This window comes from Meleagris gallopavo, chromosome 1, assembly GCF_905368555.1.
Source record: "Meleagris gallopavo chromosome 1, MGAL_WU_HG_1.1, whole genome shotgun sequence".
In the NCBI taxonomy this organism is placed as follows: Eukaryota; Metazoa; Chordata; class Aves; order Galliformes; family Phasianidae; genus Meleagris; species Meleagris gallopavo.
Genome location: NC_139404.1, coordinates 103,243,525 through 103,268,043, shown reverse-complemented (window position 1 = coordinate 103,268,043; position 24,519 = coordinate 103,243,525). Strand labels below are relative to the sequence as shown.

General features: G+C 42.8%; 1 protein-coding gene across 6 annotated transcripts in view; it reads right to left on the bottom strand.

Annotated features, from left to right (window-relative positions):
• The window catches only part of EVA1C (eva-1 homolog C), a 37,013-nt gene continuing 12,494 nt past the window's right edge, over window positions 1–24,519 (bottom strand). For 4 of the 6 annotated variants that reach the window (XM_085241915.1, XM_085241933.1, XM_085241925.1 and 1 more), the window contains 7 exons: window positions 22,278–22,474; window positions 18,977–19,100; window positions 16,069–16,221; window positions 6,376–6,519; window positions 2,723–2,803; window positions 1,971–2,060; window positions 1–553 (listed from right to left, as the gene is read on the bottom strand). In XM_085241915.1, coding sequence (XP_085098041.1) covers window positions 162–553; window positions 1,971–2,060; window positions 2,723–2,803; window positions 6,376–6,519; window positions 16,069–16,221; window positions 18,977–19,100; window positions 22,278–22,474 — 1,181 coding nt within the window. In that variant the 3' untranslated portion in view covers window positions 1–161. The remainder of the gene's footprint in view (window positions 554–1,970; window positions 2,061–2,722; window positions 2,804–6,375; window positions 6,520–16,068; window positions 16,222–18,976; window positions 19,101–22,277; window positions 22,475–24,519) is intronic. The other 2 variants (XM_085241921.1, XM_085241948.1) reach the window with 2 other exon arrangements.

Below are 24,519 nucleotides of genomic sequence, written 5' to 3'. Positions count from 1 at the left end.
TGAAGGGCTTGAAACTCTCTTTTTATTGTATGTATTTCTTCTTACTTTACAAATAATTATCTGTACTGTTACAAATGTTCCTTCACAGAAGGTACATTTCTTCTTTTTTTTAAAAAAAAAAAAAAAAAAAAAAAGGCAAGAGCATCATCCGAAATAAGCCACTATTCCTCATTGATATAAAATGTGTTCATATTTCTGGGCGGTGTCATATCCAAACCACTGTTCATCCAAATTTCTTGCATGATCTGCTCCCTCCGCTCTATCCGCTCAGCCAGGTCCGCTGCTTCCGCTGAGTTATAACCTGAGTAAGAAGGTCTATAAAGTTCTGCCAGCTCGTCCGGCAGCTCTGACCCAGAGGAGTCTTCATCTTCCTCCTCCTCGCTCTCACTGCTCTCATCCACTCCATCACTTTCTGGCACCAAGTGCTCCTTCTTTCCCTGCAGTTTCTGGAAGTCTTTAAAGCAGGACACGCGGATCACCAAAGCACACAGTGTGAGGATTAATCCCACACAAACACTGGACACAAACAGCAGAGCAGCTCTTTCCGGGTGATCTGAAATTAGAAATCCAATGCATAAACTTTTCTCCAGCTCTGCCAAAGTCTAGCTACAGAGCAGCCAGCTGCCATTTCCAGTGCTCTGCACTCTACGGCCATAGTGGCAGTGGGGTTGGGGGAGACTTGCTGCATCCTGCCCCAGAAACATCCCGCACTGGGAAATTGATCCCTCTACCATCTCTGCTTCTTCAGCTTGCTGTGCAAAACCCACAATCTCTTAAAAGGATACTCAAATAACATTATCTCACCATTCTGTTAGCATTCTTAATCACCTACCAGAAATACACCACTTTTTTTCCAGCCATCCTGCCTAAACAGGTCTTACCTTCGCAAAGAGGGGACATGAGGGTTGTTCAGTCTGGAGAAGAGGAGGCACAGGGGAGATGTCATCAGTCTCTACAACCACCTGAGAGGAGGTTGCAACGAGGTGGGGGTTGGCCTCTTCTCCCAGGTAACAGCGATAGGATGAGAGGGAATGGCCTTAAATTGTGCCAGAAGAAGTTCAAGTTGGATATTCTTCTCAGAAAGAGTGGTGAACAGGCTGCACAGGGAGGTGGTGGGGTCACTGTCCCTGGAGGTGTTCAAGAACTGTGTGGATGTGGCACTGAGCGATGCGGGCAGTGGGCGTGGGGGATGGGTTGGACTAGGTGATCTTAGAGATCTTTTCCAATCTTAATGATTCTTTGATTCTATGGGATGAGCAGCTCCATGCTCTGAGGAGCTATGGTAGCATTTCCAGCCCAGGCTAGGTAGGGAACATTTTGGTTTCCAACATGTTCTGAGATAGCATCTCAGCACAGCAACAAAAGAGGCAGGGACTCCACAGCTGCATGGTTCTGCCATTTTCTAGAGGAGTAGAAATCTTAATTTTGGAGTTGCTTTTTAATGCTTACTTCTGAAATCCATTAGACTTCTCCCATGGTGTCAGAGATCTCGTGACCGTGAATTTATTGGCCTCAATGAAATCTGCCTTAGCGTTGCTAAGTCACAAGACCTGTCATGGCCCATACTGGAAATGGCTGCTTTCTTTGTTTGGTTGGTTCTTTAGTGCTTTTCAGTGATCCTTATACTTATGTAAACCAACATTTCCAAAAATGGATGTCTCCAACACTGCTCCCAGATCAGAACCAGATTTTTAAAAATACCAAACAACCAACAGCCCCCATTGAAAATATTAATTGAAAAAAATCTTGGCTGCAGTCCCTAAAAGAGTTTGGATCCTTCAGGATGGAAAATATTCTATAAATGTCAGTTACACTGTGATAGTCCCATCCACAGGACTGTAATTATATTGTAATAATACTATTACTATAAATGTGGGATTACCAGCTGTGAGCTTCTGAAGTCATCTTCCCTTTTCCCCTTCCTTCCAAAATGCCACCACCTAATGAACCAAGCTGCCTCATTTTCCTACCTCTAATGTATGCAAATGTAGCCAAGGAGTTGCTAACAATGGTGCCATCTTTCTTTGGAGATCTCGATTCCTTTGGATTGATATCGATACCTGCAGTGAGAGGAGGTAGAACAAATTCAGTCACATTGTAGATGATAAAACCATCACATCAATATTCCCCTTATCCCTTTTGAACTAACAAGTCTGTCCAAAACACAGGCAGACCAGCACTGTGCTATAGGAACCTTGCAGATTGTTAAACCAAATAATGGTTGGTAAATACAACAAATATTAAAATAAATCTTGAAGTAAAATATAATTAATAAGATATTGAAAATATCAAATACATGTAAAACAGCAATCTTATTTTAAAAAATAAATTATTACCACGCGAACCACCTTGTCTCCTCCCATTAAGCTTTCAGAAATAATTTACTTCATTAACTTCACAGCTGCCGAACGGACTTCCCAGTCCAATCACTGCAGTGCTCTCATCAGTCATGACAGCAAATATGCACTGGCCACATCATTCATTTTATTTGCATTTAGGAGGAGCAAGCTCCTCAGAAGCAGCATAAGGCACATACAGCTAACTGTGGGGCCTCCTATGAGCTCTTCCCTCCTGATTGCTGTGACAGCTGTGTCTGCAAGGCAGAGAGAAGCTGTCCCAGAAGCACTCCCACTGCCCCCTCCCTTACATCCACCACTGCTGTACTACAGTGTCCTACTGCAATCAAAGGTAAACCTTTTATTATTATTATTTTTTTAATTACCATGTTCACCATCATTCTGCTTCACGGAAGAATTGTTGTGAGTTACCAGGTGGTTGACAGCTGTGAGGATGAATTTTGGAACTGGAAAGAAGAAAGGCAAATGATGCACGTCAGTTTTGCAAACCAGATCCCCTGTTAATTACCATTCCCCATTACAGGATCACAGAGTGGCTGAGGCTGCCGGGGCCCCTGGGTCCACCTGGCCCAACCTCTGTTCCAGCAGGGACACCCAGGGCCACGTCCAGGTGGCTTTTGGACATCTCCAAGAAGGAGACTCCCCAGCCTGTGGGCAGCCTGTGCCAGTGCTCCAGTACCCTCATAGCCAAGGAGTGTTTGCGTTCTAAATGAATGGAGTATGGGGTTTCTGATGGTGGTACCTCAAGCTATGCCCTGTAAGGATGGCAGCAGTTGGAGAAATGGTGCCTGCTGGAATCCCTGGCCACAGCTGTGTTTCTTATGTGCCATGCCATCAGCTACTGGCTGACATTCACATGGTTGCATTTTAACCTCATGGCAGGTGAACACCCTGAAACTTGGATTTCTGGGGTCACTCACCTGCCAAGAGTTGAGCACAGCTTGGCTCCTCAGGGTTTGCGGGGGGAGGCAGCCCCAGGTGGGGATTGATCTCCCCACACACCTACAGGAGTGGAGCAGCCCTTCTACTAAAGAAGGGCTGTAGAGGAAAAAGAGAAAAGAGGGAAAAGCCAGAATCACAGAACATCCTGAGCAGGAGGAACCAAGTAGGAACACTGAGTCCAATCCAGGCTCCACACAGCACCACCCAAAGTCCAAACCCTATGTCTAAAAAAGTGGTCCAAATGCTCCTTGAACTCCAGCACTTGGGGCCGTGCCCACTGCCCTGGGCAGCCTGTTCCCACTCTCTCACCTGTTGGCAGTGCTGGGCCTGGTGCACCTCTGGGTATGGTTGGCCCTTTCGGCTGCCCTGGCACATTGCTGACTCAGATTCAACTCACTGTCAGAATGGCCCAAGAACATTTGAAGATTTGTCTGACATTCTCTGCAGAGCCCCTGAAGTGAGCGGTCCCAGAGAGGGAAGGTGCTCAGGATGAGGTAGCAGGGTGCTGCTGGGTACTTCTCACTTATTTTTTTTCTCTTGGGATGTTTTCCCACTCTTGTTAAAACAAATAAAAGAGCTAAAAGAAAGCACATCGTGTAGATATGGAGAGCTCTCAGATTGTGCACAAGATGAATGGGCCCTTCATGGATTCAGATCTTGGCACTTGTTCTCTGTATTGTATGAAGGCAGATTGACTGATTTTCAGACTGATGTGAAAGGGAAAAAAAGGCAGAAATTCCAAGTATGAAGCCCACCTATATCCTATACACAAACATTTGCCAATAGGAAGTGTTAAAGAAAGTCAAATGGAACAGAGGAGACAGAAGTTTGGGGCTTAGCATAGTTTTTACATTCAAAACAACTAAAAATAGCTCTTCTGAGCAGAACTCTTCTGTATGTGTGGGCTTAAAGTTATAACAGTTGCCTCTCCAGACGAAGGATTTTTTTAGAATTCTTTGCTCCTGTTTGCAGTAGAAAGCCAACAGAGATAGGGACAAATGAACTAATTTCTATTTTGGCTTGTATGCCACTGTAATTCTTAACTGTTCTGCAGAGACAGAATATTTTTGTTGATGGACAAGGCTGATTTCCTTTCAGACCACGTGCTGAATTCACAGACCTGGCTGTTAGGAGCAGTGTGCTTGAGAGGTGGGAGAGTGTGCTACGGAAGTAGCAGGAAGGCAGTACACAAGGGATCTGCAGTGCTGCTTTGGGAGTGCCACATTCTGATGGGCAGGAAAGTCCTGATGCTGGACACACACCTGGACCAGCTTTGTCAGACTGTGTGGCCTTGTCTTGTCCCATTGTCCCACCTCCTGTCAAGTCAGCATCCTTTGCTCATGCAAATATCTATTGCAGGGGGATGCTTGATTTAGAATGTCACAGGCAACAAAAGCTCTCAGCTGCTTGTACTGTTCTTGGCTGCTTGCATTATTAATTTTTGTTGGGGCTTCTTTTCAGACACACTATATTCATAAGGACTTTAACCAAGATAAGGTGTGCCCAGGTCACTGGACAAACTAGCTGATACCAGCAGAAGGATTTTTTAATCTACATTAGGTCCTGTGCAGCTCTGCTTTGCCAGGCAGAGCAGGAGCCAGCAAGCAACTGTAAACTGCCAGAGACATCCAGGACATGCAGGCAGAAGCTGTGTTTCTTGGGGCTTGCTCCTTGCCTCAGCAGGAGCTGGTAGATTATAGTCTCTGCAGACTTCAGGTGATGCTGAGGAGGTTGTGGGACTGGGACTGTGAAAAAACAGCATCTCCTGGCTCCCGCTAAGTTGTTAACCACAAAATACAAATGCACGCAGACACTAACTAGCTGCTGACCTCTGAAGTAGGGAGTATGATTTTTCACATTCCTGATCATGCTTTCAGGTGTGTCACAGCCCCAAGAAAATAGGGTCTGCTCAGCTTTGTCCCTGTCACTTCAGAAAAATGCCCATTTACCTCAGCTTGGGAAGCGTCAGGCTAGCAGGGATCTTCTAGTGAGGGAAAAGAATGTAAAATGCCATTCTGGACCACGCCCAGCCTCTTCCCATGTTCCCTAGATGATCTGAAAATAATTAGACCTGCAAACCATTGGCTAATGTTTCAGACCGCACAGCTCAGTAGGATCTGGCAGAAGAAAAAGTCTTCGACGTGTGCCAGCAAAGCACACAGGCACTATTTATTATCCATGCGTTAGTGCAAAAACAATTCACCACAAATCAGAATGCAGAACCTCACGGCAAACAAACATACGCTTGTTTTCCAGTATACGGATGTGTAAGAAAGAACAATCTGTTGTAATTATCCTTACTCTAATTAAAGAGAATTCCATTAACACATTCATAAAGTTACTACAGCATGAAGGCAAACACACAATAATGTTGTGTGTTTGTTAGTGCAAAGACAGGCTCCAGCTCTCTTCAACAATGTGAAGAGGAGAGTTGCTGCAGTGCCTCTTGCTTGACAACGTACACATGGCAAGACTGGAAGAGAAATTCTCTCATGCCAGCAAGGGAACAGCTGGGGCTCCCTTTCCTCTGATCCTCAGGTGGGCAATGATCTGGCAGTCAGTCCTGCATGGCTGTTCCCAAAAGCAGTCAGATAGCCAGTGCTCCTTGAAGCCAACAGCTTCCCAGGCTACGCACAGCAAGCAGAGCAGTAACTTGGTAAAACTGATTGGATGCATCCACCGGCATGTCAGACAGCCACCTCTGAGGGTCACAGTTCATCCCCAAAAGCAGAGGCTGAGGAAATCTGTTCCAGTCCTCAGCCAGAGAAAGACATTCCTAAGAGGATTCAACACCTATATAAGGCATTGCGCTGAAGTCCCGCAATCATTTTTCTCTCATCTGTATTTGTACTATACTTTGCTGTCTCGTGGCTCTGGCTTTTGAGAAAAAGAACTGCAGGGAACTCTGCCTTCCCACGATGCAAATATATTAATCATGGTAAAGAAAATGAGAAACTCTTCCTCCTTGTTTGTGTTGCCTCAGTTCTGTGAGTGATGCATAACCTCAAGCCCTTATTTCAGTAAGACATTTTTACAGGGAATGAGGGCTTTAAAAATACCATGCATTTGCTCTTACCACATGCATAGCTGACATTCAGGTGTTTTGCCACTCCAGGTAGGCACGGACTTCCAAAATCTTGGCTACTGACAATAATTTTGCATCGCTGCTTCCCATAACACCTCTTTGATAAAACTTCTAGTGCTGTGTGAGACAAGCAGTCTGAAAGGAAAACACATCCAATAAATATACAACTCTGCTGTTATCAGGCATAATAACTGCTACATGCACAGCTAAAGATACTAATCTACTATCAACTTCACACACCTGTGCTTGCCTAAGCGGGATGTCAGAATTAGGTATTAACATTTGTGAATGCAAGGAAGTCAGCACGTGATGAGTGAGTCCTTACCTTGCGTACTGTGTTCAGTTCTGGGTCCCTCACTACAAGAAGGACACTGATACCCTGAAATGTTTCCAGAGAAAAGCAGTGAAACTCTTCTGTGTGAGAGGTCTAGAGCACCAGTCTTATGGGGAGCGGCTGAGGGAACTGGGATTGTTTAGTCTGGAGAAGAGGAAGCTCAGGGAAGACCTTATCCCTCTACAATTAGCTGAAGAGAGGTTACGTCGAGGTGGGGGTCATCCTCTTCTCCCATGTAAGTAGTGATAGGACTTGAGGACTTCCCTTGGGGGGAAGGCCTCAAGTTGCACGAGGGGAGATTCAGGTTGGATGCTAAGAGACACTCCACAGGAGTGCCCAGGGAGGTGATAGAGTTACTGTCCCTGCAGGTGTTCAAGAAACATTAGATGTGGTATTGAGGGCCGTGGCTTAGTGAGAAATATTGGTGGTAGGTGGACGGTTGGACTGGTTGATCTTGGAGATCTTTTCCAACCTTGCTAATTCTATGAAATTGAGGATTTGCAGCAAATTGGCTCCCTCATGATGACTTCCAGTCGTATACTAAGGTTGCAGTAAGATTCAATCAAACTTCAAATGAGGAGCCTTGCAAACATCCTCTCTATTCTTTTCAGGATAACCTGGAAGAACTAAGCATCTTCACACAGCTCACCACCTGCTTCACCTGCTCCACCTTAAGTGTGCCAATGAAGGGCGATGCAGTGCTGTTTGCAGGTCTCCCTCTCCTCTCCCAGGATTATCATCATGGTTTGACTGGATACCCAGTTTCAGTTCAAGTTAGTGAGATCAATTTCTGTCCACCGCAACAGCTAGGTCTATGGTGAAATCAAGAGTAGCTTATGATTTACTCTGCTTGGTACTGCTAGGATCCATTCTGCTATGGCCAAGAGGTCAAAATAGGCTCAATGTTTAACCAGAAAATCGTTTGACTTCTCTCTGCCATACAAAATGCTGCACTGCTCCCAACAGGCTGCCAAATTTGAATGCCTAAGGCAATGTCAAAGGCACCTACAGTGCACTGTACTAATGCTCACAGCTGCACCTGCCTGCATTTGCTGGGACGGGGATTTTTTCACTCAAGTCTTCTACCTTCCACCACGATTTATAAATGAATGAGACACAGTCAGCAGATTTTACACCAAAGCTGAATTTGAATGGGAAAGTTTGTGTATCAGATAAACTTCTAAAATTCTGCTTTAAAAAAAGAACATCTCTAAATGTGATTGAATTCTCAGTATCCACATCAGCTAAACCCCAATTTAAAGAGCAAAAATACCTTCTGGTTCTAGTTTTGAAGCAGAAAGTATGCAGAACTTGAAAGTCTAGAGTAAGGAACATTTTGCTCACAAGATGTCTGCTTCTAGTCAGTGTTTCCTCACACTTTTGGTACATTTCTCTGGATGACAAATATTTCTCATTCTAGTTCTCCCTGGGCAGCAACATTCTATAGATTTGACAACATATTCTCTGTTCATTAGAACTATCTTTCCTTCTGTAAAAACCTTGAGACAAACATGGCATCTTCACCTTCCAGCTGCTTAAGCTCATTTGTGCCTCTACAGAGAAAGGAGAAATCACGTTCACAAAGACACTCCATCGCTTTCTCAAATGAGTTTTATTTGAAAAGAATGAAGAGAGCTGAGACTGAGGTTCTCGGCAAAGAAGATTGACCTCCAACATATGTACTTGGGGTAGATCTGTGATTTACAGTGAATCCCTTGATACCAGCACTGCCATGTATGTAAAAAGAACATCAGGAGATACTGGGCTGATCTGTCTGGCAAAAGGCCCAGGGATCAGCGCTGAAGATAGATTTTAGGGGAGAGCAACTTTCTGTTTCTCGGGACCTAACAACCTAATACTTGGAAGGCTGTTCAGCAGGCAAGGAAATCTGTCTTGAGATACTGAATAGCTCTGCTTAAATAACTCAGTTATTTTAGTCTTTCTGGCCATCAGCTAAGAATGTGTTCAGGTGGACATTTTAGGCAGCTAAGCAGCATCTTTTGGCAAGCATGAAAACAACTGGAGAATATCAGGAGGAACTATCAGATGATTCATAAATCATAGAATCATCTAGGTTGGAAGTGAGCTTCAGGATCATCACATCCAACTGATGAATAGATTGGGAAAATAACAGCAATCTGGCGAAATTAATTATATGTTCTACAAACTCTCCTGCCCTTTGTGGTGCATGCAGTGTCTTAAGGTAGAGCCAGCTGTTGCGCTGATGGTTTTCTACAAATTCAGTGATACAGTGAGTGCATGTTTCATTTTGCCTCTGGTAGATGTTTGCTCTTGTTCTCTGAGAGTTAATAACTCCTTATCACCTACATCCATGTTGGCTTTGGCTCCTCTACCGTCATGTGCCTGTAAGCTCCTGGCAGGCCTGCTTTTGGAGAGCTCTGCAAGGCTTGGCTGGTGTCACAGGTGTGTGAACAAACTAAGGCTGGCTTGCTTCTGCAGGACAGCACAAACGTTAACAGAAGAGACCCATAACAAAAACGAAACAAAACAAAACAAACCAAGCACTACTTAACAGCTCTCTGTGGTATAGGAAGGTTTTGGCACTTAGTACAGTCAAAAACTGTTCAGTTTCCTTCTCTCAGTTCTGTATGTGTCCTTGCTACCTCCCCAAGCTGTCCTGGCAGCTCCAGTAAAAGGCTGAACCATGAGTTCAGCTCAGAGGAATTCTGTGTACTCAGTACCAAAGGCCACTTTTTCATCAGCTGCAGCTTCATCTGCACTATCTCCTACAAACAGACATTACAGAAGTGTATCTGCAGTGAAGTCAGAGGAGTCAGTGTGTGCTGAAGAGACGCCCAAGCTATTTTCAACGAAACTTGCTTGGGGGTCTAATAACAAACCAGCTGCAGCAACACAGAGCTGATGCTGGGGATAACTTCTCCTTCATAGAATCATAGAATCATAGAATGGCCTGGGTTGAAAAGGACCACAATGATCATCCAGTTTCAACCCCCCTGCTATGTGCAGGGTCACCAACCAGCAGACCAGGCTGCCCAGAGCCACATCCAGCCTGGCCTAGAATGCTTCCAGGGATTGGGCATCCACAGCCTCCTTGGGCAACCTGTTCCTTCAGGTCATACATCTCACTGAAGCATCTGAAAGAGGACAAGGTTCAGTCCATGCTTAAATTTGAGTAAATGAGTGAGTAGTCCCACTCAGCAGTCCCAAAGAAATCACAAATTAGGAGAATATAAACATTTCTTGTGTCTTCTTCCTGAACATCTAAGTACTGTTTGAACTAAGCTTACATTTTATGGGGTTTGCTAAATTGGTACCAGATGTTTAAAATAAACTGCCTCTTGAAAAGCACTTTCTCAGAACGCCAGAAGGTTGGTGACACCCCAGCAGTGGCAGAAAGGGTAGCTCTGGATGGCTGGGAAAACACTCATTTTTCATTCCTTTCTGTCAGTTACAGTTTCTGTCACTGTCTTTCTGCCTGTTACACATGGTGTGTGCTGGTGAGTCCCTTGAAGCGCACGCTTCTATGGGTGGCATGGAAATACGGGCATGAAGCAGAGGCTCTTAACACAGTGGTAAACTATCAAACCTGACTGCAGCTATTCAACAGTTAGAGCAGAAAGCCTTGTTTCTGGAGGCAAGGCTCTTTCAGCTCCTTAATTAGCTTTGTTTAGGAAAGTTTTGGCATGCAAATGACATGCCATAAATCACGCAGGCTTTAATGAGTAGCAATTTGTTTTCCGATTCTTCAAAGCTTCTCTCAATTCAGACCGTAGGAGCTTTCCCTTCCTTTCTTTGCCTCTTGCCACATAAGAGCTGCAGGTGATGGAAGAGCCGGAGCTGGCCAGAGAGTTTTGTGCCAAGCACTGCCAACAGCCTCTGCTCACACCCTCTGCTGTTTTCTGACTGGCTGCTGTTTCCTCTCACATTGCTATGCACAGGACACAAGATGTTGTGAGTGAGAAAATGTGTCTCAAACGCAGATCCATATTACATCAAAAGTAAAATGCTGATGAAGGACCAGGGCTCCCATAAGAGGAACCCCTTCTCTCAATTTTTCACTTTGGTGCTGCAGTCCAGCTGCTCACTGCTTTCATCCCAAACTGCTGGCTGGCTTACAGTGCTTTATGTTTTCTGGGCCGTGTCTACCCACAAAAGAATAAGGAGCATGCTTTTAAAATCAATTGAAAGCAAAGATTTCACACTATCAAATCAGCGTGGCTTGTGCTTTGTAGAGCCCAGATATCAGCTCTGAGAACAAGAAGTGACAAGGGGAAACTGTGGAGTTCCGGACCAAGCTAGGGCTGCATACTCCTAATGAAAGTTTCCATAATAATATGGTAATTTATGCAAAAGCATGGCACACAGGGTCCTGCCTGTGCATCAGAAAAGGGCCATTTGTGCTGCTGATTCTAGCAAAAACATTTATGAGAAATGGTGCTGGTATCTTTATATTCCAGGTCCAAGTTCTGCCAGTGTGCTATGCTAAAAATACTTATTGTCAGAACAGGCCATTCCTTACGAGTGAATACTATACCATGGCATTCTGCAAAGCTGCACCATCTCTCTCCCATGCCACATAGCAGCATCTCAGCAGCTCATGTGCCTGTTGGAGGCTCCTTTAGCCTACAGGAGATTAGCCCATTATTTGGTGTTATTTACAAGTGGCTTGGAGTTCAGAATTCAGCCTCTAAGCACTTGGTGCAGTTTTCCTCTCCTTGCACACACACAGGCATGGAGCGAGGGCCAGCACAGACGCCAAGTAGAGGATACAAGTGGAGGTCTATACTACTTGGATGGAAGCAGGAACTGAGCTCCTTCTGCTCAAAAGCCTACAGCTTTGTTTTGCACGATTTGCTTTATTACCTTATTTTAAACTTGAGCGTCAAGTATACTTTTCCAACTGTTCAAAAATCTAAGCTAGAAGAATCTAGGTACAAGGAAACCCTGTAACTGCCAGTGAAGAAAACAGTAATGGATGAAGTGCTCTCTCCCACACATGACAAGACAGCAGTAGCAGAAGCTGCAGAGGGAGATGTTAACCCTCCTCATGTCCCTGAGCCGTGGCACTGCTACAGAACCATGCCTCTGCATCTATTCTGCTCACAGCATCCTGCTGCCTTGTCCCCTGGAGCACAGCTGGGATATATTTGCTCCTTCACCATGAGCCTCTATAAGAGATCCTATGCTGTGTTACCAAAATAACTGTTCTGCAGTCTCGTATTTCTTCTACTCTGGAGCCTGCCACTTGAATGACTTGAATGTCCACAGGGTTTGTGTCAGAAATCAGCTTCTAATTAGCTAGTAATATAAGCTATGCAGGTGAGGCATAGGAATAGTAGAGTATACCCAGGCCTACAGCTGATGGTACTTGCAGCCTAGAAAGGACTCAGTTCATGTTGTTTTCAGCAGCTTTCAGCTAGAAGTCCTCACTCCTTCCTCCAGCAAAGCACTGGACTCAGAGTTCCTGCTGATCTATTAAGTGCTCCTTCAAGTGTCAGTATTTCAGTGGCCCATGTTTCCCAAATTCCGGCCAATTTACATGGTTTGTGATTTACGGCACCTAGAAATATATAGCTAGCATGAACCTAGTTACTTTGGTGTGTAAGTATTTCCAGATCTGCCTGCATCTATTTGTACTTTTACTTCATTTACAGCTGCTCTGCAGAGACTTACACAAGGAACTGGCTCATAGCAGGAAAAGCGTACATCTCCTGATATGAGAAGGAGCCAAAAGCTTTTCAGTCACTGTTGCTGAATAAGAGATAAATTGTCCACAATATAAATAAATAAATATAAAACAAATAAAAGGAATCATGACATCATAAAATACCCTTATATAACTTAATACCTTGCTAGCTAGAAGGCATCTACAGGATTCTGGAAGACTCTGTTTCCTGTTAATACCCCCTTTTCTTGCCTGAATATTATTTCAATGGGAAGAGGGGATTAGACAAAATCTAGCCCCAGGGTACGTTATGCCATGGTGTAAGCTATGGCATGTGAGTGCCTGAGTTTGTCACACAATGCACTCCTTTAAGCTCCACAAAATGGGAAGAGGTTAAAATGAAGGCTGTGCTGGGAAGGACCCTACCTTTCGTTAATACAGATAGGCAGTTCTGAGTTCTGCTTGCCATTAGTGCTTGAGGAAGCACACTTCTGACCAGTCAGTGCACATCTAGGTAACATTTCTGGTAAGCACATTTTACTGTTCTGGCTTGCAAGCTGCGGCAAGAGGCTACCTTCTACCAAGCCTTCTTTCAAGTATTAACAAGACTAACTTATGATTTGAGAGGTGTTTGTTGATCTGAACCTTCCTCATACTCTCTATTGTAACCTGTTTTGGCACAACTCTCATTTCATTTGGCCAATAAATTTTGTCTTTCTTCATGCACATGTTTGTACAAATGTGAAAGACAGAGTATGTCAGAAAAAAACGACAGAGGAAACAAATGCTACAGGCTCCTATTTGCTGGAAATCTGTTGAGCACAACAGATTCTGTTAAGCAGAACTGCATCCAAACAAATCTCAGCTTTCTTGTAAAGTTTTTGATCGTGGCAGCCATGCCGGATACTGACTTGGGGCTCAGGGTCCCACAAATGCTCTGATGCCATGCAGATGTTGCAGATAAAGAGACAGATTTATATGCTGTTTACATATGGAGGAGAATCCTGACGCTAAAGAAATTTTACGTTTTTCTGTGTTTCAAGCACAGCTGTGTAAGTCTGACAGCTGACTTGATACACTGCTCACAGAAAAGTAAACTGATAATTCAAAATACATCTGTCTCAGCTCAGTGCTGCTGCATGCCAGTAATGCAGCCACAATGTACAGTTATCAGCCACAATGCACATAACGTGAGGTGCCAAAACCTAGAGAAGTATCTAATTAATTCAACATCCAGTACTTCTAGTAGGATCAAACCCAGTATGAATAAAAGCAAAACTCTGAGCTCAGCATAGACTTCCTATACATGTCATCAGAAACTACAGACAACTTCTTATTTGCATAGTACTAAAAAAAATGCCACAAAGCTTTCCTGTGATGCAGTGAAAGAAATGGTAGGGCTTGACCACTGTCTTTAGGCCAAGACGCACAAACATGAGTTTGAGCTGGAGCAGATTTAGCTTTTGGTGCAAACAAACAGGGGCTCTGATTCTGGAATAAAGAACAGCTGCACTACACTTTCTAAATTGCCTCAAACTGTTGAAATGATGTTGACATTCAAACTACCACTGCCTTCTCAGAAAAGAAGCATACTGGCACTTAAATAGTCTAATTATGCATGCACTGACATCTGTATGTGCTTGAATAACCACATAAGTAAGATTTAAGCTCCAGATGGATAGAACTGGAGTCAATTGGATTTTGTTCCTAAGTGCTAAGTCCCTTGGGATAACTGAATGTATACTCATAAGCACATAAGTGCTCTGGAAAACCATACTCACTGTAGGGTGTTACTGGCACTGTGCAGGAAGAGGCCAACTACTTCATTACATAATAGGAAACTTGTATCAGGGTCTACCTTCTGCAGCTCTACCTTGTGATTGTCTCAAGTTTTATGTTCTCTCCTATTGCCAGTTTTAGGTTGCTTTGCAGAACACAAAAAGAGCAACAGCTAAAAACTGCTTTTATGCAGGCAGACACAGCACAGATTTTGCTTTCTTGCAAGTTCCTAGTCTGTTTACACTGGGAGACTTTATCCAGAAAGAAGACTTTGTAGTATTATGATCTATGGAATATAAGTACTATAGGACACTATCGGAAAGTAAGCAATTTTCAGAGGTAAAAGAAATACAAGAAGTAAGCAAGTATGATGATCCTTCTCTATCAAATGAGCTCTTTCTGCTCTGCTTGGAGTCATACACTAAGGCTATCATCACAGAGAATATACGGGTCCTTCAGAAACCTGCTAAGATATTTCCTTTGTAGAACAAATACACATAGCTAAAGTTTGTGTTAGAATAGCCAGTGTGAAATATGGACCTGGCAATTTTAAGTAGATTCTTGCAACAGAACAGAATACATTTTTCAGCCAATACATTTTTAATACTTATAAAACTAAATAGAAATACTGGCTTGCAGACAAATTGCTTTTAAGACTAGTTATTGATCTCTCTTGTTCAGAGATGCAATTCAGATTATAGATTTCACTTGTAGCAGTTTCTCAGAAGTGAATAAAGTTCAGGCTTTGCACAGAACTGGTGTCAGCCATCTAAGTCCTTCCCTGTGCGGTGTGAAGGGAGGTAAGCAGCACACAGATCCTGCACTGGTCTTCTCCACAGCATGAAAACATACATCCATGCTTTTGGTGTCTGGCACTGAATGCATTATTCATACAAGCATCCTCACAAACACATAAAATATATAATTAGGTACCTAATGATAAAAACTGAACTATCAGTCTTGCACCAGTTGAGACTTTGAAGTCAGTGATTGGTAATTGATGCTGACCGTAAACTACTGATGATGTTTTGGGTTCTTCTACCTGTTCAAAGGGGAACAGTGTGAGTTTGCTAATGCTCATAGTCTGTCACCAAGGTGCTAATACTATAGCAACATTACTATACTGGCTAGATATATTAATATAGCAACATTAATATTCACATCCCTTGAAATGCACCTGTAGTAAATCAGCAGTGACAGGGAAACATTTCTAACACTAACACAGTTCTCTGTGTATCTGATGATATCTGCGGTCCCTGCACTATTCTGGCCAGTATCAACAGCTCCCATCACAATTAAGGTTGGTGAGCAGTCCCAGAAGTCAAGACTGCATGCAGCCATCCTGCTATGGGTGATGGCTAGGTGCTACACACACACATCATTTCCTGTTTTCTGGGCTCCTGCCAGAAAGAAGCCCCAGGTGGATCTGATTTACTAACACACTCGCACACTATCACAGTCTCGGAGTTGGGTCATAAAACTGCATCCAAAGCAGTTCGTCCTGACCTGTGGACCTCATCCTGACCGTCTGCACTTAAGGCAAGGAGAGATCAGTGTGAAAGGCATCAGAAAGACAAGGTGGCATGACACTCATGTTGCCTGGTCTTTGTCAGACATTGGAGGAAGAAAGAGAGCCAGCAGCTGATACTGAATACAGTCACAAGTTCGAGAGCCAATAGAAAGAGCATTTGACGGTAATCATAGTAAAAATTATTAACTACATCAAGGGCTATTACTTTGCTTACATTTCTTACTCATTTCTCCCTTGTGTAGTTTGTTTGAGTTTCAGAAATAATCTCTCATGCTTCAACCACCAACTACTTCCAAATGCCACTGCTCTCATGCCTGACCCTTTCTCCCCACCCGTGCCCCCCTCTCCTGTGCACCCACATGGAGAAGGTCTATTGAGAGCATACTAACTTACCAAACTGAGGGACTTGTTCTGCCTTGGCTGAGCAGATGTTGTCTTCATGTGCCCAACTGCCGTAGGTGGCAGAATAGATAATAAGGAACTTGGACTCTTGACAGTGGAGTTTCAGTTCCTGGTTTTCACAGGCTGATTTGGTTTTGTATTCAGCTGAAATAGAAGCAAAAAACAATACAGTAGCATGAGGCAAGTTTCTCAGCTAGACTGTTAATAGCAAATAGCAGCATGACAGAAAACAGCTTTTCTGCAAGTTGTTTTTTGAGTGATATGTGGAACAATTACAACCACAGACAAAGCCAATAGCAAAGTGGAGCATTTCCTCCAACTAAATTGTTCCCTTATGACTGTCTGAAGCCTCTAGCTCTTTTTAAAAATGAATTGAAATACTAACTTTTGCCAATCTCCTCTCCCACTGGAACCTCCGCCCCCATTCCTGCCTGCTTTTCTGGCCTGCTTTCCACTACTGTTCGGGAGGACAAACTTATCCTTTCCTTTTGTACCTCCCCAGGACAATGTCGCATTCTGTGCCCATTCCAAAATGCTGCGGCCTCATCAATCATGGAGGCGGCTGGCATCGCCAGCGGCACAGCACGCGGCACCGAGCGAGTGCCGAAGAATGGAGGACGAGCTGTGAGCCCTGAGCCAGGCAGTGCTCTCAGCTCTATTTGCATCGCTCCACCAGTCAGTGGGACTCCCTGGGTGTGACCACCCGGCAAGACTCCTTTGAAAGTTTTGCTGACAAAGCAGTGTGGATCAGGAGCCTGAGAAAAACAGTGCACTCTCTCTCTCAGGGGGCATGGGCAGGCTGGCAGAGCTCCCCACACTGAGAGGGATGATCTCTGGGACAGTGTGGCCGATCCCACCCAGGCACAAACCTAGGCTGGGTTCTGCCATCTGATCAGATGCAGCCTAAGCAGTTATCTGCTTGTGGCCTACCGCTGCTCAGGCCTCCCTGGCCTGGCTACAGTGCTAAACCTTCCCTTCGTGCAGTTGAGGCCAGGGAGAAGAGTTCGTTCTGCTCCATTTTTTTGTCTTTCAATCACGTGAAAACAGGAAAGGAGGTTCCTGAGCCAAGCAGGAGCAAAGGGAAATCTTATTGTTACTGAGGGAGCAGAGTGTGGGTGTAAGTGCTAGGGGATCCAGAGAGAAAAATTCCTATCTATTCAATAAAGGAAACACTGTTCCATTTAGAATAGATTATTATTTTTCTTAAAGGGTTAATTTTCTTGCTTGCTGCTCTTTAAAGTTCCTCCCAGATGTCATACTGTACTGCCATGGGGGTCGTACCCACAAAATGGCGGCTCTGATCCCAGGGCTGGCAGCCTGAAGTTGGGCTGTGCTGGAGGGGGATGCGGGACAGACCCACAGGCATCATGAGACACAGCAAGGGTTGGCATACAACAGACATCTCTGCAGAGATTCAGAGGGGAGGGCAACATTTCCGACGAGATGAAAAACTAAGGAATTTGGGTAATCACTTCAGCGCTCACTTGAAGGCAAGGAGTTTGCAACATATGCTTAAAATTATACCCGAGCGATTTCCTGAATAGGAATGCTTTTCCAGCCAAGTCTAACAATATTGGTATCTCGTCTACAAATATAAATTTCCTGCTGAATGAAATAATGTAGTTTGCATTGGAACTGGACTCTCTTCTATTCTGAAAGCTAAATACACTTTTGATCAGCTTTTGTAATATTTGTACCACAGACAATCAGTATTATGTGCTCAAAGTAACTTATTTTCACTGGGAAAAATATCTAAAATATTAAAATAATAATTAAAAATTAAAAAGAGGATCCACTTTTCATTAGTAGAAGGAGATTTCTAATGAAAACAGTCACAATTGCTATATTCAATTTTACTTATTGTATTTATTAGTAATGTAGTAATCGTAGTATATGAAAAAAATAGAAATATTAGTAACAGATCACAAAAATGATAAATTCTAGACAGTCTTAGATAATTGGCCCAGTAAATCTCTCTGGCAGTTCTTTTGTCAGTGCTTTGCCAAAGGTGAGAATTATCTATTCCTTTCCATCTCTGCTCTTCAGTTCTCTGCTGCATACTCTGTACACAGCTTGCTGTGCCACATTTATTCCTATTCCACCAATGAAGCCTATGCTGATGCTGTGATTAAAGAAAATCTCTTTCATGTTTTCTCCTTCAGCTGTGGGATGGTATCCTGTGTCAGCTAATGAACCTACCCATAAATAATTCCTTGAGTATTTTCTTTGGGATCCATTTCAGCCACACTGGAAATTAGCTGACAGAAACAGCTGAGCCCCTGGGCAACCAGGGCTTGTTCTCATACATAATAGCAACAAGAAAAACAATTGAAAGAAAACAAAACAATAAATTAAAACTCATCATGATTAATTTTTTTGACACTTTTCTCATGTTTGCAAAGATGGTTCTCTTTGGGGCAGGATTTGCTCCTTTTCCATGCCAATGTCAATTACCTGTTTAGGATACAGATAATTCTATAATCAAAGTTCTTTTAGAACTTTAGTCCTACTTCTTAAGCATTTTTGCATACTTCTTCTTACGATATCTTCTTCATCATTTGGATCCAGACATCTGCTTTTGCTGTTCAGCTCTGTATTTCTAATAAGACATTATCATTGTCATCGCTTTAAAAATAATTTCCAAAATATTTTTCCTTTAGAGTCTGACGTCTGACATCTGGTTCTGACAAACTACACTGGTCACTAAATTGGCAGCAAGCACAGTGAAGTTGTAAGCACAGCAGAGAGCCAAGGCAGGGTAGAAAAAAAGCAACTTGTTACTAATCTAAGAGTCTCAAAACTCAACATGGATTTATGTAAAGCTTTGTGCAGTGGCATTCTAACCAAAACAAAAAAATAAAACAGACAAAAGCACATTTTTCTCTTGTGGATTACTTACTAGGTTTGCATTTAAAGGAGACAAGGAGGAATTTAGTGGTCCCTGGACATAGATCAGGTCCAAAAACCCGACTATTGACAAGAAGTTGGCAGGATCTCAGGTTTTGGCATTCATCCAGTACTTTCTAGAACAACAGGCAAAAGGGATAGTCTTGAAAACAAGGTATGAAGCTATACAGCAATTACAACATTTAGTTGTACTTTGTTCTATACAAGAGATAAACTTCCTTCACAGCTTTCTGGCCATAAACATGTAATACATTTGTATCCCTGGATTTAGGCCACATCTCCTATGGCCTCTGAGCCACAGCCAAGTTTATGGTAACACATTCATAACTGCAATATCAGTGGCAGTTGAGGATGCTATCAATTCACTGTTGCTAGTTACTCTTCTCTCTGACCTCAGACTGTCAGCAAGACCCTGCTGCACGCCACCACAGCCTACTGATACTTGGGACTATGCACAGAGCCAAGAACACATGTGAGTAAGTCTACCCTTAACTTGTTTTTTTCTTCTCTTTTTTTTTCCTCTTTTTTTTTTTAATGTCATTTTAAGGTCAAATCTACGTTAGATCTTTTGGCATAGCAATAAACCATGGTCCTTACTGTGCTGTTTCATTGAGTGGCAACTGAAAGAGGACAACAGGAAGGTCACCGCTGTTACACACAGAGAGTCTCATGGACCTCCTCTAGGCTAGTTAAAGGATCATGCATTCCTAATACTTTCAGTAATATTCTCACTTATCAGTGCTTTCAGACCTGTAGCAGTGATGGTGAAAGAAAACATGAAGATGCTGTAGAAGATGACTCTGAGACCAGCCATAACCAAGTCACACCCCAAAGCATCTAAAAAAATAGTTAAAATGCAGCAGTGTACTTAAGAAATTCCTATTCACCTCCAGAGCCCAGATCAGAGGTTTTCTACATACTATTTCCCATAGTAAGGGGGTTGGGACTAGATAATATTTAAGGTTCCTTCCAACTCAAGCCATGCTATGATCCTCTGATTGCTGTGCCCCTGATTCTTGACATATAAAAGCACAACGCACTAAGGAGGGCATTATCTTTATGTCACTTAGCTCTAAATAGGAGTAACTGTAATATATAATTCTCAGATAGTTTTAGGTACTTTCATAAAATCTATAGGATTTTTTTGGTCCTGTTTCTCATTAAAAGGGCTCTGAGTCACATCAAGATGCCAAATCACAATTTCACCACTGAGATTAGCACAAACTGCACTCTTGTTTCCATGCTCAGAGAATTGGCAGTGGCTGAGCCTCTCCTGCCATCCCTGGAAGCCATCCTTCCCAAACAGAAATGATACACATTGGCAGCATATTGCAGTGATCCTGTAACATTCTTGTCTTTTTGTTTTCCTGCGCAGAAGAAGACAATGTGCATCCAATACTTTTCCAGCATTAAGTGCACACTGTAGATTTTAAAAGGGAAGGAAAAGCCCAGCAGATTTAATTTTATCACTCAACTATTCTTTTAAAGAGTTGCAAGTTACACAAACAGCTCCTCCTTAATTAGGATTGTTCTGGAGCAGGACAGTGAAATAGAGTTACGACTTCAGTAAATGAAGATGGCTCTCCCCTACTGAGTCATCTTCTTGCACCCGAGCTGAATCATCTCCTGTGCATCTGTTTGTATTTTTTCTTGCTTACGGCAAAGAGTAGTCACATTTTCTATCAAGCTGTTGCACAAAAACATGCAACTATGAAAGCAATAATCATAACAAGACAGCCTAGGGTTATTAACATCTCAGGACAGATCAAATTTTGCAGTAATCCTTTTAATAGGAGGTCTCCATATAAAATGCCTGTTACACATCCTCAGGGCTGCAGGGTAGCATCACGCTTATTTATGCAGACTGCAGATGTAATTCCAAAGGGAAGGGGAGGAGGGATGAGATCACCGGTGCTTTTTCTCTAAGAAATCAGTTTACAGGATATTGCTCTTCTCCTTGACAGAACCATAACTCCCTAAGATGCAGAGCATTTGTATGTCTCACATTTGTGGCCCTGTCAGAGTGATTTCATGTCTTTGATCAGTGACAGTGCCCAAACAATGATGACAGTTTATACAACAGTTGTCCCACGCTGTGTTTATTATATGCAGGGGAAAAAAAAAAAACAACCTGCAAAAGGAGACCTCACAAAGATGCTCAACATCACAAACTCAAAATAATCATTGGTGTTGCCTCACAGTAATCAGTAAAATGACATCAAGGATGCATCTGGCTTACTGTTTTTAGTGGAGAGCTGTACTTTCACATGGCCCACAGGTCAAGGCTGGAATGTCTTTAGCAGTTGCAGTACAGCATGGGCAAGCCACACATATAAACTATGGGCCTAATAATGTTTCTGGAGAGAAGATGTTACTGCCAAACAACTCCGTAAAACTCTTCAGCTCACTAGTGGTAGAAACAGATGTTCCCTGTTGTCAAAGAGTGACGTGTCAGCTATAAGCACAAACACTGCAAGCTTCATCAAAGCTTCTGTAAAGCACTTACAACAGCTTTACTGACAGAACATGTTTAGATTCCACTGACTACACATTTTTCCAATGATTTACTGAATTAGGTTTAACACTGCTATTTCCACTATGATGGAACAAGACTTTAACAGCAGTGTAAGCCAGGCCTTCTAAGACCTGTTAGAAGTCTCCATGGCAGAAAGCAATAATGTATGAAATGTAAGTCATTTTAAATTATATTTAAGTGGGCTTGGGAAACAAAATATAGGATATTCTTGATACAAACCATGTATTTTTTGAAATGTAGGTAGCCATAGAATGCTTAGAATCTGCTGTTTAGCTGCCACAGGCCCTTTCAGTGACGACAGCATGGACGAAGCCAAACTCCTACCAAGATCTCAGCTAACTCAATAACCCAACTGTGTTAAAAATTTGTGGCCTCTGCTGGGGATAAGGAAAAATTTGCGTCCTCTGCTGGGGATAAGGAAAGTCCATGTGATAGATAACGGCTGGTCTACTGAGCCATCACAGATACTTGATTAGAAGGGAACTGATTACTTTAGGGAACATTGAGAATGTGGTTTTAAAAGTAAGGCTTATCAAAACGGAAGGAAATCTACACAGCTTTCACAGTCCTACTGTCAAGTAATACCTTGCTGGCCAGATGAATCCTTTCAGGTGCAATACTTTTTGTGACAAACTGACAAAAATACTGTGACATTTCATTCAACGTGGTGAACACTTGCAGTTTTCCTACAGCACAGCTCACTGCATGGAAGTCTACAGGCATGCTGTGCATGATGAACCTTTACAAGACATGATACCTGCAAGGAGGTGGGTGCCACACAGTTTGTGGGTTCTGTCATTCTGGCTTCAGGCTGTTGTGTGCCACACATTTGGTAGTCTTGCCCGTAAAGTGCTGACTGAATACTTATTGTTGAATGCCGAGGACAGTGCAGACTCAAACGTTCCCCATCGCAGGCATAAGCAGTATGATTTTGAAGAAGTTTGGTTAGGTAACCTAGAAAATATTCAGCTGTGTTACAACTAGTACAGGAAATGACAAGCTTGTTAGATAATATGAAAACCACAATCAGTCTCTGGAAAAGGGCACTGTAGTCAAGGTTAAACATATGGCCCGCTGCCACAAAACCCTGCTTGGGTCAGCCTTTACATGCCAGTAACACCCAGATCTGGAGAACAGCAGGTTGCTGTGGCACTGTCTCAGGGCTGTATCAGTTCCCCAGCAGTGGCACAGCAACTGGAGATGCCATTTCACAGACAACAAGGAGGGCTCAGGCCCTCCTTCCTCATGTCTATTATATCTTGGCTTAAGCCAGCACTCTGCACTTTGAGGCTTCCTAGCAATTGTGTTATGCACAAATGACAAGGAAGGTGACCCTGTGGGCCACCAAGCCAGGTGCTAGGACAACTGAGAGGAAAGGTTGTTTATAAGTGCTGGACATGGAAGCTGCTGGACAGAAACTCAAAAGCACTATACGCAGAATTTTGTATTTACCAGGAGAGGGAGAGGTAGGGTCTGCATGCAGCTGTACCATCTGTTTGCATCTTCTAATAAGTAAACCCATGAGCAACTAATGAAACAGCTAATGAAAGCTGTTCTTCTGATTTGTATTTCATCGAGTGGGCATTGTAAGCCAAGATTTCTCTTATCACCACAAGTATTTATAAAATTCACGTCCTGGAGCCCTTCTCTGTTCTCGGGCAGAAAACCTCCATGGAAACATGCAGGCTGCTACCTTTGACCATTACAAATCAGCCATTGTGATGTGAAACTACTGGGGTTACTCAATTCAGAGAATTTCCTCACCTACACTTACGAAGTTTTGATAAGCATGTACATACAAATATACATAATGAACTGCTGCACTCGACTGAAGTCTGTCTATGCAGAATATTTGTGGGTGAAAGGAAGGAAGAGGTGAGGGACAAGAGAGAAAAAGGACACAAAACATCAGACTCTATGTGAAGCATTATCTTTCCCATTTCTCATCAATAAACACATGGAAATTAGACCCAATACCCAACTTCTCAATATATGGAACACATAACACCAAGTTCATTCCACATTTAGAGCAAAACAACAACAACAACCCAATAAAACAAAACAACAAACAAAATTCCCAAACCCAATCTATTAAGTAATGAGAAAGTACTAAGAGCTTCTCGTTTATTTGTTATGAAAAGGGTTTGGGGGAATTTTAATACTGTGACCATGATTACATAAACATCTTTTTAATTTTCAAAATTGTATTTTTCCCATCCTTGTCTCTTTTCCAAATATGCAGTTGGTCTAATTAAAGGCAAAACAAGTATTATCTTCTCAGAAATCCTGCTTATCCCACTGTGATGATAACAATATTATTACTATTAACTACAATGGAGAAAAACTGTGTATATTTTCTTTTTTTTTTTTTTTTGTGGCTGAATCAGAAAGAGAACCACAATCATTTTGAATGCTAATAAAATCAGTTTCCTGGAAGAAAAGAAATAAGAGTTGTTCATGCTATTTAATTTTCATATTTGCTGCCTTTTTAACCCTCGAAAGAGAGAAAGAGAGAGAAAGAAGAAAGAAAGAAGAGAAAGAGAGAGAAAAAGAAAGAAAGAAAGAAAGAAGAAAGAAAGAAAGAAAGAAGAAAGAAAGAAAGAAAGAGAAAGAAAAAAAGAAAGAAAAAAAGAAACAGAGAAAGAGAGAAGGAAAGAAAGATGCTTTGAAACAGAAATCCAAGTATTCCAAGTAAATGACAAAATGATGAGAAAAAGATATTCCATTTCTCTGGAGTTTTTACCACCTGCTGAACCTGGGTGAAATTTCAGCTCTCCTATCAGTTGTTAAGTTTAAAGAATGAAGCCTGCTCCACTACTGCCTTTGCCATGCCCCCTCTGTAGCTCTAGAGAGGATAGGAGTTACTGGATGCATCTGCCACTGCAGCAGAGACGTAGGTGAGATCTGCACCTCACTGGCCTCAGAATGCTGGCATTGCCATCAGGATGGAAAACATTTCATGACCTGTATTTGCAGTCCAGATCTCAAGGAGACCAGCC